Source organism: Myxocyprinus asiaticus, chromosome 24, assembly GCF_019703515.2.
Source record: "Myxocyprinus asiaticus isolate MX2 ecotype Aquarium Trade chromosome 24, UBuf_Myxa_2, whole genome shotgun sequence".
Classification (NCBI taxonomy): Eukaryota; Metazoa; Chordata; class Actinopteri; order Cypriniformes; family Catostomidae; genus Myxocyprinus; species Myxocyprinus asiaticus.
The window spans coordinates 44,156,798-44,171,618 of NC_059367.1; the positions used below are offsets into that span (position 1 = coordinate 44,156,798).

A 14,821-nucleotide genomic window follows, 5' to 3' on the forward strand; every position below is an offset into this window, starting at 1 on the left:
GTGGGGGAATTTGACCATATTTTGACTAATATCGGAAAATTATTGTGTAAACGCAGTCATTCAGTCTCTCCTGAAGTCTGCCAGCACCTCACCTGTAATCACGACATGCTCCTGTGCATGTGTGAGCGCTCTGCCACCCAGATGTCCTGCTCTGATTTTCAGGTCCATTCTTTCGTCGAGGCTGAGCCCAGTGGATCTGAATCAGCACAGTGAAATGCACTGATTGTTGCCCGCGTGATTGGCTCATTCTGTACCAGCAGCTGCTGTATGAATAGAGGTTGTTTGACATGAAAGAGCGCTCGCATGCGGGTTTACAAAACAAGCAGACAAACTGTAATGCTGATTACTTTTAATGTGCAGTGTGCATAACACCATGTGTGTGAAGAAGCCAAATTGTTTCAGGTTTCACTGTCACTTTCTTGATACGGTCAGAGAACATGTGAGAAGTTCAGCATAGGTTTGAGATGATCTCATCTGAATCTTTCCTCACAAGTGTCTTGTTCTTGTTGGAGCTGTGGCATGTGGAAGCACAAGTCACCCAACACCCTGCTCACAGGAGCACAGGTTTTTAAAAAGCTCAAAAATGTAATGTTCTTTTATATTTGATCTTTATGTTCAACACTCTCTCATTATCTCAGGTGGTGAGCGCGCTGGACTCGAACCCTACCGCTCGACGCACGCAGCTGCAGCACAAGTTTGAGCAGGTCATCGCACTGGTGGAAGACAACATCTATGAGTGCAGCAGTGAAGCCTGAACAGCAGCCAACATCAAAACAGAGCCCAGCAATCTCAGCCAATCATGAGCCAGCTTCTGGGGCTCTGAGCCAATGAAAACACACTACATTCCTCAGACCATTTCATATGAAATGTAGGCCTTATATGTTTGATTAAGACTGTTAAACCCCCTTTAATTTAACGTGGATTTGAATGGAAAGAAATGGAAAAAGAGTGGAAAAAGCTCAGTTGCTATGATTGATCATTTTTAAATTGATATTCATTTCTGTCTGTTCACACTGGGTGTGTGATTTATATTGACTTATCTTTGAACTGGGAGGTTGTTTAATTGTCGACTCTAGGAGCTTTGTAACGCACTGATCCCACACTCGGGGAGATCCAATGATGCACTGGATTTTATGAGACATTCTCCATAGCAATATTCATAGCCGTGTATAATTATTTTGTAGCGTGATTGATTTAATGTGAATAAGGTTTCAGGTGGGATATTTGTACCTGCACTACTCTTTCAATGGCATACAACTACATATCCCACTACACCATGGACTGCAAGTGACATTATGATATGCATATAATAGGCTTGAATGGGACCTCATTGCAAATCTTTTTTTTATTTTATTTCTTTTATTTTATTTTTTTGTTTGATGGGTTTGGGTCTTTTTGGTTGGGTCTGAACCATAAATGTGTGCACAGTTCCATAGATATTCTGCTTAAAATGTTTTTAATTTCTTGAAGAAAGGGAATTTTAGCAAATAAAGCCATAAACTTGATTAAGATGGTGTGTGTAACGTGCATTGTTTACTTATGTTCAAACACAGCAGCAGGGTAAGTATTAACCCCTTTAATACAGATGGGGCCAGTAGTGTGTAATAAGTCCGTGGATACATTAGTAATTTGTGGTACCATTTGAAAGCTTATAATCTAAACATATCTCAGAAGTTCATCACTTGCATTTATAGTACATAAAATAAGACCTGAAAACCTCACAAATGAGCGCTACCCTGTGGTAAAGATGTAGAAATATGTATAAGAATATAATAGATTTTTTGAAATCATTTCGAATAATATATTAAACATTTTATATACCATAGATTATAGATTATAGTCCACTCACAGGCAGAGATATTCAACGAAACATTGGGAAAGGTGTGCGGGATCACAAAATAGACTGAATGTCCAAGGATGAGCACATGGCGAGTGCTCAGCTGCGTAAGATCACCACCTGCATTTCAGATAGGTACTGTATGTATATTGTTATGGAAGGTGATAGAGGAAAATGTTGTTTTCCTTGTGCTTGCTGGTATCTAGTGAAATGAACTTGTGAACTAATGAAAACAAAGCCTGAATCACAAGCTTTCAAAGATAGGATAAAAAATGTATGTATGTTTATCATAAATAATATTGTATATGTTTAGAATCTAATGAATTGTTGAATTTGTCTTTTTTTTTTTTTTTTTTTTTACATTTTAGGGGTTTTCTGTACAATGAGACCAACATTTTGCAATTATTAACTGTATGTGTTTAAGGTGGGCTTTTATTTTAAAAACACATTTGTTTTATTATGCTTTCCCTCTATATTTTTATATATGTACATTTACATATTCTCTCCTAATTCCTTTACAGACATCTAATCATTCACAGAATTATTTACATGGCTGTGTAGCATCTCCTGATGTCTATTATGACTGCAACATACATCTCAATTCCTGTCAACACAAACTTAAGAAGAAACTTTACAGTAAAGCTAAGCAATATCATACATGATAGCAGCTTTGTATTCATTGTGTTCATAAAATATGGATGAGATATTTTTAAAAAAAAGACATTCCAGTAAGTTTCTACGCAACCCATTAAAGGGATTTAGTTCATGGTGCGTCACAACCACAAACGGCACAATCACACACAGTATATAACATTCAGCAGTAGCATATAGATTTTATTGGCCAATTGTTGAAGATTGTTACACAATATTAGAACCTTGAGAACAGAAATGAGAAGTTGTAAATGTTGTAGACTGGCCAATTGGACATCAGGTAGATTTGCAGAGACATGTTTGGCCTGTAGGAGGCTTTCTAGGTGGTTTTGTTCCGGTTGTGCTGGGTGACATAAGTCATTCATGTGGTCAGGCAGGGGCGACTTGACTGGACGAGACGGTTGAGGATTGAGTCTTGCTGGAGACAGTTGTGCTGATCTCCTCCTCACCGAATGGGTTCTTGCCACAGCACACTGTAGTGATCATGCAGTTTCTGAACTGTATGAGAGCAAACACACAGGAGTCTTACAATACTCAATGAAAACGTACATATTAGAACCTTTCGTGAAGTAATAAGCCAAATTAGGACATTGAGCAGTGCGGTTAAGGCAAAAGAATAACAAATTTGCTTCAGTTTGTGTTAAAACATAATTTCATACTTTAGATTTTCATGACTATTTTTGACCCTCTCTCTGACTAATAAATCATTTACAAATGCATTATAAATCATTTTTATTCAGTACTTGCAACATGTATAAAAAGGGCAAACTAAAAACTTTCATCTAATTATTGCCAAACAGTAAAAAATTGAACTTGCGTGTTATACAGTCAATGCTTAATAAATACACTTATATGAATCAAAACATAAAATGCCCTTATTCGTGATTTATGTCACAATGCGGCAAAAATAGACTATTTTAGTGAGATTAAAGGTGGGATTATGCCATTTTGCTACAGTCCGCTTTGTGTTTATAATCATTACTGTAATGTCTTGACTCACTTCTGTTGTCATTTTCCTTGTCACCTGAAGTTGATGTCAAAAGAATGGTGCTACTCTGAGTGCTGTCTCAACTTACATAGTATTGTTACCTAAAGCCCTCTGCAAAAACTCTTTTCAGCTCTTCATGCTTATTCACCATATACTGTATATCTTTTAATAAAGCCTGATAACCATTAAACCATACTAAACTTTATGTACTGGTTTCTAATGTTTGCAATGCCTTAATAAATGCTGCACATCTGTCTACATTAAGGTACATTTTCAACGGCTAATAATGTTGAATAAGTGTTAAGCATTAAGCTTTTATAACATGTGAGGTATAATGGCCCACTATTTAGCAGGTACAGCTTGAAAGTCACCCTATTTATGCATGTTGTTATAACCACATATCAGTGATTTTTAATGCAATTGTAAACAAATTATTAGTCATTAATAAACCCATTTATAATCTCTTAACAAAGGCTGTTTTTTGCAGCCATGTCTTTTAGGCTCCTATGTAAATGCCTTCTGCCATGATTGGCCGACCTCTTCATGAGTGAAATGAGTAACAGCACTTTGCTTAGTCCTGGTGTATACAGTATAATGCTCTCATTTGCTGTGTCTTTGTCAGTTCTTGTTCTTTCATGGCTGTAGTGGTTTGTTTCATTCTCCTGTGTTTCTTGTTTCTAGTGTTTTATTTGAGTTTATTTTAAAAAGCCTGCACTTAGATTCATTTCCTCTCACATTCGGCTCGACAAACATTACAGAAGAACTGATCCACTCATGGATCTAACGGCTCTAGAACTCTTGTCTGTCAGAGAAGGGAGTAACACCATTGAACAGTACATGGAGCAGTTCTGCGCTCTTACCCATACACTCATTTGGGGAGATATTGAGCTCAAGTTCTGCTTTCGTTTTGGGCTCAACAAGCCTGTGAAATCCTGTCTGCCGGGAGGCAGATGTAAGCTTTCATTGGTGGAATTTATCGACTACGTTCTAAGGCTTACTTTCTCCCCCTACACAGTAGGGTATGGCAGTTTCCTGATTGCAGTATCCAGAACTCTCTTGCCAGAGGAGGAGCGATCGAAAAGGAGGAGGTGAAAGAAGGCATCGGTTCCAGTCATAATGGTGGAGATGGCTTCCTCACTCTTCATGGTGGCCATCGTTCCATTCCCTTCTCTGGTGGTCTCAGAGATTCTGGCGATAGAGGCCCCTACGCTTCACGCTCAGGTGGTCTCAGAAATTCCCACGACAGAGGCCCCTCCGCGCCATTCTCTGGTGTTATCGGAGATTCTCTCGATGGTGGCCCCATCGGAGATTTCCACAATGGAGGACCCTCTGTTCCTTTCTCCAATGGTCTTGGAGGTTCCCACGATGGAGGCTACTCACTCCCTTCTCCGGTGGTCTCAGAGATTCCTACGATAGAGGCCCCTCCGCTCCTCACTCTGTGGTCCTGGTGGTTCACACGCAGAGGCCCCTCCGTTTCCTGCTTCGGTGGTCTCATAGGTCTCAGTCTTGGTGGTCCCAGTCTCGGTTGTCCATTGGTCAGAGCCTTGTTTGTCTCGGTGGTCCCAGCCTCAGTGGTCCTGGTGGTCCCAGCTTTGGGGGTCACCATGGTCCCTGGTGCAGTGCCATTGCCCTCATCGTAGTCCCCTAGTGCTGTGACTTTTTCTGAGTTCCCTAGTGCCTTGATTTTGCCTGAGTCCCCTAGCACATTGGTCACCAGCCTGGGCTCCAGGTAATCCACCAGCTCCAGCCTGGTCTACTGGTTGTCCTCCGCCCTGGTATCCTGATCATCTGCCATATCCCCATTGGTCTAGTAAAGTGGGGTTTTATAACACATGCTATGTTTGCCTTGCAGATAATGCTAGGCGCATAAGTTTCTTTAACTTTGTAATTCTTGTGTCTACCTAGTTAGTCCTGGTGTATATAATAGCCTTATTTGCTCTGTGTCTTTGTCAGTTCTTGTCCTTTCGTGGCTTTAGTGGTTTCTTTAATTCTCCTGTGTTTCTAGTGTTTTATTTGAGTTTATATTAAAAAGTCTGCACTTAGATCCATTTCTTCTCATCTTTCAGCTCGACAAACATTACAGAATAACTGACCCACTTATGGATCTAATGGCTTTAGAATTCTTGTTTCTCAGAGAAGGGAGTAAATCCATCATGCAGTACATGGAGCAGTTCTGCGTTCTTGCCCATACATTAATTTGGGAAGATATTGAGCTTAAGATCTGCTTTCATATTGGGCTCAACAAGCCTGTGAATTCCTGTCTGCTGGGAGGCAGATGTAAGCTTTCATTGGTGGAGTTTATCGACTACGCTCTAAGACTTACTTTCTCCCCATCACAGTGTAGTATGGCAGTTCTCCCATTGCGATACCTAGTACTCTTTTGCCGGAGGAGGAGAGATCGTAAAGGAGGAGAAAGAAGGCATTGGCTCCAGTTGTAATAGCGGGGATGCCTTCCTCACTCTTCACGGTGGCCGTCATTCCATTCCCTTCTCCGGTGGTCTCAGAGATTCCTGCAAAAGAGATTCCTCCATTTCTTTCTCTGGTGGTCTCTGAGATTCCCACGAAGGACACCCCTCCGTTCCTTTCTCAGGTGGTCTCTGAGACTCCCACGACAGAGGCCCCCTGCTCCCTTCTCCAGTAGTCTCGGAGATTCCCACAATGGAGACCCCTCCACTCCTTGCTCTGGTGGTCCTGGTGGTTCCCACGACTGAGGCCCCTCCACTTCCTGCTTCAGTGGTTTCATAGGTCTGAGCCTTTTTGGTCTCTGTAGTCCCAGCCTTGGTGGTCTCGGTAGTCCCAGCTTCGGTAGTCCTGGTGGTCCCAGCTCCTGGTCATCTGCTGGCTCCGGCCTGGTCTACTGATCGTCCGCCGGCTCCACCCTGGTCTCCTGGCCGTCCAATGGATCCTATGTGGTCTCCTGGCCATCCGCCAGATCCCCCGTGGTCTATTAAAATGGGATTTTGCAGCACATGCTATGTTTGCCTAGCGTCTAGCAGATAGTGCTAGGCACATAAGTGTCTTTTATTTTGTAATTATTGTGTCTCTGTTCTCTGTGTTCCCCATGATTGCTCCCAGGTGTGTCTCATTTACCTAGTTAGTCCTGGTGTATATAATTAGCTAATTTGCTATGTGTCTTTGTGAGTTCTTGTCCTTTCATGGCTGTTGTAGTTTGTTTAATTCTCCTGTGATTCTTGTTTCTAATGTTTCTAGAGTTTTATTTAAGTTTATATTAAAATCCTGCACTTAAATCTGTTTCCTCTCATCTTTCATCTAAAAAAAAAAAAACATTATATCTTTATTACTTTATGACATATTCATAAAACAATATGTGCTAAAAAAAACAGTGTGCTGCTCAAACTGTTAAGATCAGACTGAAAAAACCAGGGATCTTTTTAAAGGTGCTACACACATTCAGAATCAGTACATGGTTTCACACACTACCACATTTTACTTATATTGTTAGTTTCTTTCCTGTTTAAGAATAATAGTATGCATCCCACTTCCTCACTACCTTACTGTGACTGGACAGGTTAAGTTTCTGAACACTGAATAGGCAACATTTACAGTACATGTAAATGTGGACAGTGTATTCATGCATGACCCCTATGACCCCTAAGAAGCGGTCAGTGTTTTGTTGTCTCACCTGTCTGTTGAGCATGATATAGATGACTGGGTTGTAGAGCGCTGCACTCTTGGCAAAGAATGCTGGAATTGTCATGAAGACAGGACCAAACTCTGTCCCCTGATTAGCAAAGATGTACCAGGCCACACTGGCATATGGCACCCAGCAGACTAGAAATGCAATCACCATGACAACCACCATACGTGTCACTTCCCTTTCAGCCCGCTGGGTCGTCTCTGATTCTTGCTGCTGAGCTGCAGCCTGAGAAGAGAAAACAGAAAAAATATATATTGTACATTCTCATCTTAATTGAAAACATGCATATTTGCAAAATAATAATAATAATAATAATAATAATAATAAACTGCTTAAACATTTAAAAAATAAAGGAGAAATACTTACGGCACGGACAGTACACAAAAGTCGACTGTAGCAGAAGAAGATAATGAGCAGTGGGATGGAGAAATGCAGGATGAACATGTAGATGACAAATGAAGTGTTGTGGACTTCAGGTTTAGGAGTGTAGTAATCTATTCCACAAGAGCACTGCATCCCTTCTGGAATATATCTGTGTACATGCATACAATCACACACAAACACACACACACACATGTTGGTGCAGCTATCATTATGAGGACTCTCCATAGACATAATGATTTTACGAACTATGTACGAACTATAGATTCTATCCCCTACCCCTAAACCTAACCCTCACAAAAAAAATTCTGCATTTTTACATTTTCAATAAAACATCGTTTAGTATGTTTTTTAAGTGATTTAAATTATGGGGACACTAGAAATGTCCTCATAAACCACATTTATAGCAGAATACACTTGTAATTACCAGTTTGTAACCTAAAAAAAAGTCCTTAAACCTGCCCACACACACACACACACACACACACACAACATACACGTATACTTGCCCATAGATTTCTTTTATTGTAATATAAAGCTAATTATATTTAATAATATATTAAATTGTATATACAAGGATTGCCAATCTATTAAAATTTAAGAAATGCCCACAAATAAAAATAATGTAATATACAATGGCAGCCAAAAGTTTGGAATAATGTACAGATTTTGCTGTTTCGGAAGGAAATTGGTACTTTAATTCACCAAAGTGTCATTCAGCTGATCACAAAGTATAGTCATGACATTACTGATGTAAAAAACAGCACCATCACTATTTAAAAAAAGTCATTTTTAATCAAATCTAGACAGGCCTCATTTCCAGTAGCCATCACTCCAACACCGTATTCTTGAGTAATCATGCTAAATTGCTAATTTGGTACTAGAAAATCACTTGCCATTATATCAAACACAGTTGAAAGCTATTTGGTTCATTAAATGAAGCTTAACATTGTCTTTGTGTTTGTTTTTGAGTTGCCACAGTATGCAATAGACTGGCATGTCTTAAGGTCAATATTAGGTCAAAAATGGCAAAATCGAAACAGCTTTCTCCAGAAGCTTGTCAGTCAATCATTGTTTTGAGGAATGAAGGCTATACAATGCTTAAATTTCGAAAAAAAAAAATGAAAATTTCATACAAAGGTGTAGACTACAGTCTTCAAAGACAAAGGACAACTGGCTCTAACAAGGACAGAAAGAGATGTGGAAGACCAGATGTACAACTAAACAAGAGGATAAGTACATCAGAGTCTCTAGTTTGAGAAATAGACACCTCACATGTCCTCAGCTGACAGCTTCATTGAATTCTACCCGCTCAACACCAGTTTCATGTACAACAGTAAAGAGAAGATTCAGGGGTGCAGTCCTTATGGGAAGAATTACAAAGAAAAAGCCACTTTTGAAACAGAAAAACAAAAAGAAAAGGTTAGAATGGGCAAAGAATCACAGACATTGGACAACAGATAATTGGAAAAGAGTGTTATGGATCTTAACCCCATTGAGCTTTTGTGGGATCAGCTAGACTGTAAGGTGCGTGAGAAGTGCCCAACATGTCAGCCACATCTATGGCAAGTGCTACAGGAAGTGTGGGGTGAAATGTCACCTGAGCATCTGGACAAACTGACAGCTAGAATGCCAAGGATCTGCAAAGCTGTCATTGCTGCACGTGGAGGATTTTTTTTTATGAGAACTCATTGAAGTAGTTTATTTTTTTCAAATTGTAATAGTAATTTTTCACGTTATTAATGTCCTAACTATACACCGTGATCAGTTGAATGACACTTTGGTGAATAAAAGTACCAAAAGTTTCTTTCCATAAGAGCAAAATCTGTACATTATTCCAAACTTTTGGCCGCCAGTGTACAGTGGCAAGAATGACCTGCATTTATGTATAAATTCGTCTTAAAATCTGGTTTGATCTTCAGCTAAGTTACAATAATGAACAAACACAATCTGTTTTAACTAATAACACACAAATTATTGTATTGTTCTTGTACATATTGAAGACATCATTCAAACATTCACAGTGTAGATTGGAAAAAGTATGTGTACCCCTTGGCTTATGACGTCAAAATAGGCTAATTAGAGTCAGGAGTTGGCAAACCTGCCATCCAATTAATGAAATGAGATTGGGTGTGTGGGTTAGAGCTACTCTGACTTATAAAAATCACTCAAAAAAAAAAAAAAAATGTTGACTTAGACCATTTATTACAAAAAAGAGATCTCAAAAGACCTCCATCAAGAATTGTTGCTTTGCATGAAGCTGGAAAGGGTTACAAAGCTCTCGAAGAGCTTAGGTATTCATCTGTCCACAGTTAGACAAACTCTACAAATGGAGATGATTTAGTACTGTGGCTACTCTCCCTAGAAGTGGCCGTCCAGCCAAGATGACTCAAAGGCCACACCGCAGAATGCTCAGTGAGGTAAAAAAGAACCCTAGAGTGACAGCTATATACTTAAAGAATCATTGGAACTAGTTATCATCTGTTTAGGAGTCTATATTTACAGTATATGATTTTATTTATAATGTTTTGTTGTTTTTTTTCAATTGAGGAGGTTTTGTCAGATTTAGCTAACTTCTGTGGAAACTTTTGTCCCCAAACTATACCTAATTAAACTCACACATACACACACTTGGTGTTTTTTGATCAAATACCCATAATCTACAATCTTAGAACACATTGATATGATTCATTTATCAAAGACAAAAACAAATGTAATTTTACCTGGACCAGCCCAGCAGTGGGGGTACAGCACAGGTGAGGGCCATGACCCAGGTGAAGCCCACCCCCATGATGGCATGTTTCTCACCGAAACGAAACGTTGTCATTGGCTTACACACCACAATGTAGCGCTCAATAGCCAACACCACTAGAGACCACAGTGCTATCTCACCTGAGAAACAATCAATAATCAATCATAATATTCACGTAGACTCATTTATACTCAGCTCTATGATAACTGTCACAAAAACCATATTGTATGTGCTCTAAAATCATAAGCTGCAAGATGTATCTTGGTGTAAAGGCAATGTTCACAGCACAGATATGAATCTCATTAAATGTGTCAAGACCATGACTAGGTCACATTGCACCCCAAAAATCAATAGAAAAATAAATTTTTTTTAAATTATGATTTTTTGGCATTGTGACATTATTTTCACTGCAATTAAGCTCATTTTTCCTCATTATCAAATTCTCATTAACCTTATGCAAAAATATCTTTGTCATTATTGTAATGCTGTATTGTAACTGTAATATACATTTTTAAAAAGTATTACACAGCTCTCTGAAATACTCGATTCTGATTGGTCAATCGATAAATCTAGCTGTCTGATATTTCTGGATAATGACCACACTTTGGGAGATTAAGTGATATTTCACCTGATATTCACCTGGTATTGTGAGTCATCTTTCCTACTTGTATCATTCTGTAATTTTTACAAGTAAGATAATAAGATGATTTCAAATCAAATTAAAATTTTATGTTCATTTATCGATTTATTTGGCAAGCAGTTGTACAAGAAGCGCAATAATGAGCGGAAAGACGGTAATTTCTCAAAATAAACACCAGCAGAAATCTGACACTAACCGAAGGTTCAATTGAGCTGTTACTGGAGGCTTCACCATCTCTTTCTTCTCTCATTGTAACCTAATTTCAGTGCAAATCAATATTTCATATGCATGTATTTATTTATTTAGTAGGTAGTCGTGCAATAAGCGGGAGAAGTCAGCCAGACTTTATTGCAAAATAAACCCCTTCAGTGTGATACAAGAGTTGTCCGCTTCGCATCAGAAGATCACCCTGTTGGGGTTTATTTTGCAGTAATGACCAGCTGACTGTACATTTTCCTTTTCATAAATGATTTAAATATTAATAGTATTTGTTGTACAACCTTCAATTTATGGTGATTTAAATAAAAGTATTATCGTAATGAGAACTGAATGAGAACAACTATTGAGAATTATGTATAATAATTATATTTTTTATACATTATACATATTATTTATAATACATTATCATAATATTTAATATATATATATATATATATATAGTAATGAGAATTTTTTTTTAAAAAAAAGGCAAAAAATGGCCCTTAAAATAGGCTTCATTTTCTTTTAATCAGCACTGAAACAGTTACATCTTGAGTATTTGAATTAAGTCACTGTCATTCCTTTCTGCGCAAACAGTCCTCGCATTTATATAAATTGTGCTCATTATAGATTTAGCTAAATTCACAAAACTCTGTGCTATTTTCTCGACACAATAAACATCGTGCTATTACTGACCCAGGAAAAAAGGCAGTAAAGTGAATTGAATTTAAAAGAGAATATACCGCTCTATTCACCTTATTCAGCCCCACCCCTTTTTAAACGCTCCCTTTTCCCAGTTTTGTCTCTTAACCTCCGGTTTTCACTGAAGCTACTGAGAAGAGTCAATCAAAATGGATTACGTGCAGGAGCACATAAAGTATTTTTCACCAAGAGTTGATGGTGTGAGTCTATGTGAAAATGCTTGTGAGGTGTTTTTTCTGTCACTGTAAATGTTCGTTTTCCCAACACACACGGAGGTAAATTTGACCTGACAGATCACATTCAGACAGCTATGACACACTGCACTTTTTAATGATACAATCGTTTCATTGTTATACGTGTAATTCAACTTAATTTGTGTAAAAATTTGCAGTGACAGATCGTATTATTTTACATGCAAGAACATGAAAGGAAGTTACATTTGTACTTTTTAAAATTAATTTGTCACCCCACATTTTTAAAAGGCTTAAATGTGAATAAAATTGTCGTAAATAGAATATAAAATAAAACATACACTTTCACATGTATGTATATGTGTGTGTGTGTGTGTGTATAAATATAGTGGCACCTCTTCCCCACTCTTGGTTTAACACTCATAAAATCTGCTCACCTTAACCGGATCACAGTCGGGTGAATGACATGAAAAGATGGTCAGAGGTGTGTCGTACAGAGATATTTTTAATGACTTTGTGTTGTCTCTTGGAGTTTCATGAGCACAGAGGCACATCAGTACGTCCACAGCATGAATGCAGGATCTTGTGTATTTATGAATGAAGTACTCTTGTTTAAAATCTTCCGCTCTGTTTCCAGTTATTATTACATCCCTTGAACACTTTAAAATACTCATGATAACTTTTGACAACTCTATAACCTGTAAATCCACTTTGCTAGCTAATTACCCTTTGACATAAACACCATAGATATCTATTTAGAAAACGCTAGACCGGAAGTTCAAAGACAACATTTTCAAGATGGCCGTGCGCTAGTTTCTCTGGCGCAAAAGGTGAATAGCGCTCAGAACAAGTCCGCAAGAATTTAATTGTTGCATGCAAATTGCGTTCAACACAGATTTTGTGGGTGCGTTTACGCTGTTGCCAGATCTACCTAATCTCTTTAGTGAATCGGGAGTAAAATCAAATAAACTGCGCTTTTACTGAGCAAATTCATTCTTAGTGAATTCACACCTGAATCTGTTAGAAAAATGTACAGTGGTGGTATCATATGGTAATCCCATGGTACTTTGATATGTACTGAATGATTACCATATTCAAAGTACATATCACACACATGGCAGCACTATTTTACTTTGTTACTTTTTGGTGAATGAATCCCTCAAATCTAAATAAACCCAGTGCTTGACTCATTCAATGATCTAGACACATAATCAGAACAATTTTCCCAAGATTTTTCCATCACAAATGTACTCACCGCCCAGGGTGGCAAAGAAGCCCTCAATGTTGCAGCCGGTGACCCCCAGGAAGAAATATCCATGCAGAGCCGTGAAGAGGGTTACGGTGAAGCCCCCCACTACCATGAACAGGTCAGCCACAGCGAGATTGAGCAGGATGTAATTGAGGGGCGTGCGGAGCTTCTTGTGCTGGACGGTCACATAGAGCGTCAGGAAGTTGATGGGGAATGAGGTGATGATGAGGAAGAGCATGTACGCGGCCAGGAGTGAGTACTTCCATGGCTCGGCCAGGTAGTACTGAGGCTCCTCGAAAGGGCTGCGGACTAAACCTGTCTTGTTGGACATCGGCACATAGAAGTTTGGACCCTCTGTCCCATTCATGTTTGCTTCACCGGTCAGGAGCCCAACCAGAGAGAAAGAAGACTGACAAGCAAACGAGACCAAACTTTCTCCACCTCCTCAGCTGAAAGCAAACAAAGTCCCTAAAAATGAGTGATCTGCTCCCCAGGACACGAGCGGTTCTTATATGCCCCCCACTGCCCAGATTAACCGCATATGCCAGATTACAGTAAAGTGCTGCAATTTGGAGGAATGGGGTTACAGACAGATTGAGGTTAGAGAGCGTTTGATAATCCGTGAAGGTTAGCGGGCTGGAGGACAACTGCAACAATTAAGAACATGAGACAAAACAAAAGAAAGACACTTGGTTCATTCCTGTTATGCAGTACCTTTTTAATCCTGGAATTTGAATGAATATGCTTGTTTTTGTATTTTAAGGAAGTGCTTATGTAAAAGACTAAACCAGACTTGGTGACTGAGAGATGAGGGTCTTAACCTTATTTTGATATTTTTTAACCATCTTTTGAAATTTTGATATTATCATACTGATTTCTGTAATTTTATGTAGCAAGATGGAATATTTCAAAGGGAGACAAACCAACTAATGCCACAAAATTCAGTATTTCTAGGTTTACATGACTTTCAAAAATATATTCTAGTCAAGCTCAGGTATTTCAATTTTATTTATGACTTGATTATTTACTCAGTCAACAGGATGGAACATGACGGAGTAAAAATAAAAAGTTCAGAATCCATCAATTGCCAATACAAAGTGATGTTTGTGATGTTGTTTTCCCACCAAAAATTAAATGGCTTCTTGAAAGATTATGTCATTAAGGAACTTTTTATTGTTTTTTTTTTTGTTTTTTCTCAAGAAATATCTAACAGGGTGGAATGTGCATGAGTGGGACGAACAGGATATGATCATAAATGAAGAGGAGTGTTGAGACTTGTTAGGTTTTCCTAGTTTAATTCCCCTTGAAATGTGATATCACATTAGGAAATGTGATCATGTTTGATTCTCAGTGGCTAACTCTACATCTGAATAATAATTCTTTATTCATCTTTAACCTCCTGAGATCCAAGTGTGACTGCTGTGTGCATTTTCCATTTCCCTTTTTGATTTGTAACTAGTAGCACCTAATAAACATGCAAGACATTTTTAATAATACCAAGCTATAGAAAGTCAAATTTTTTTCATCAAATTGTATATTATGTTTCCAGGAGTGTTGATTATTCAAGTTTTTGA

The 14,821-nt window shown here is 38.4% G+C and overlaps 2 protein-coding genes across 2 annotated transcripts in view; one reads left to right on the forward strand and one right to left on the reverse strand.

The window, feature by feature from the left end:
• The window catches only part of plxnd1 (plexin D1), a 115,066-nt gene extending 113,177 nt beyond the window's left edge, over positions 1–1,889 (forward strand). The window contains exon 36 of the mRNA XM_051653271.1: positions 639–1,889. Within this exon, the coding sequence (XP_051509231.1) occupies positions 639–755 (117 nt within the window). The 3' untranslated portion in view covers positions 756–1,889. The remainder of the gene's footprint in view (positions 1–638) is intronic.
• exorh (extra-ocular rhodopsin) lies at positions 1,056–13,614 on the reverse strand. Its single transcript, XM_051653302.1, has 5 exons — positions 13,254–13,614; positions 10,239–10,407; positions 7,501–7,666; positions 7,120–7,359; positions 1,056–2,986 (listed from the first exon to the last, which is right to left on the reverse strand). Exons 1-5 carry the CDS (start codon positions 13,612–13,614, stop codon positions 2,858–2,860), a joined length of 1,065 nt encoding a protein of 354 aa, XP_051509262.1. The 3' UTR covers positions 1,056–2,857.
• Positions 13,615–14,821: the final 1,207 nt, after the last annotated feature.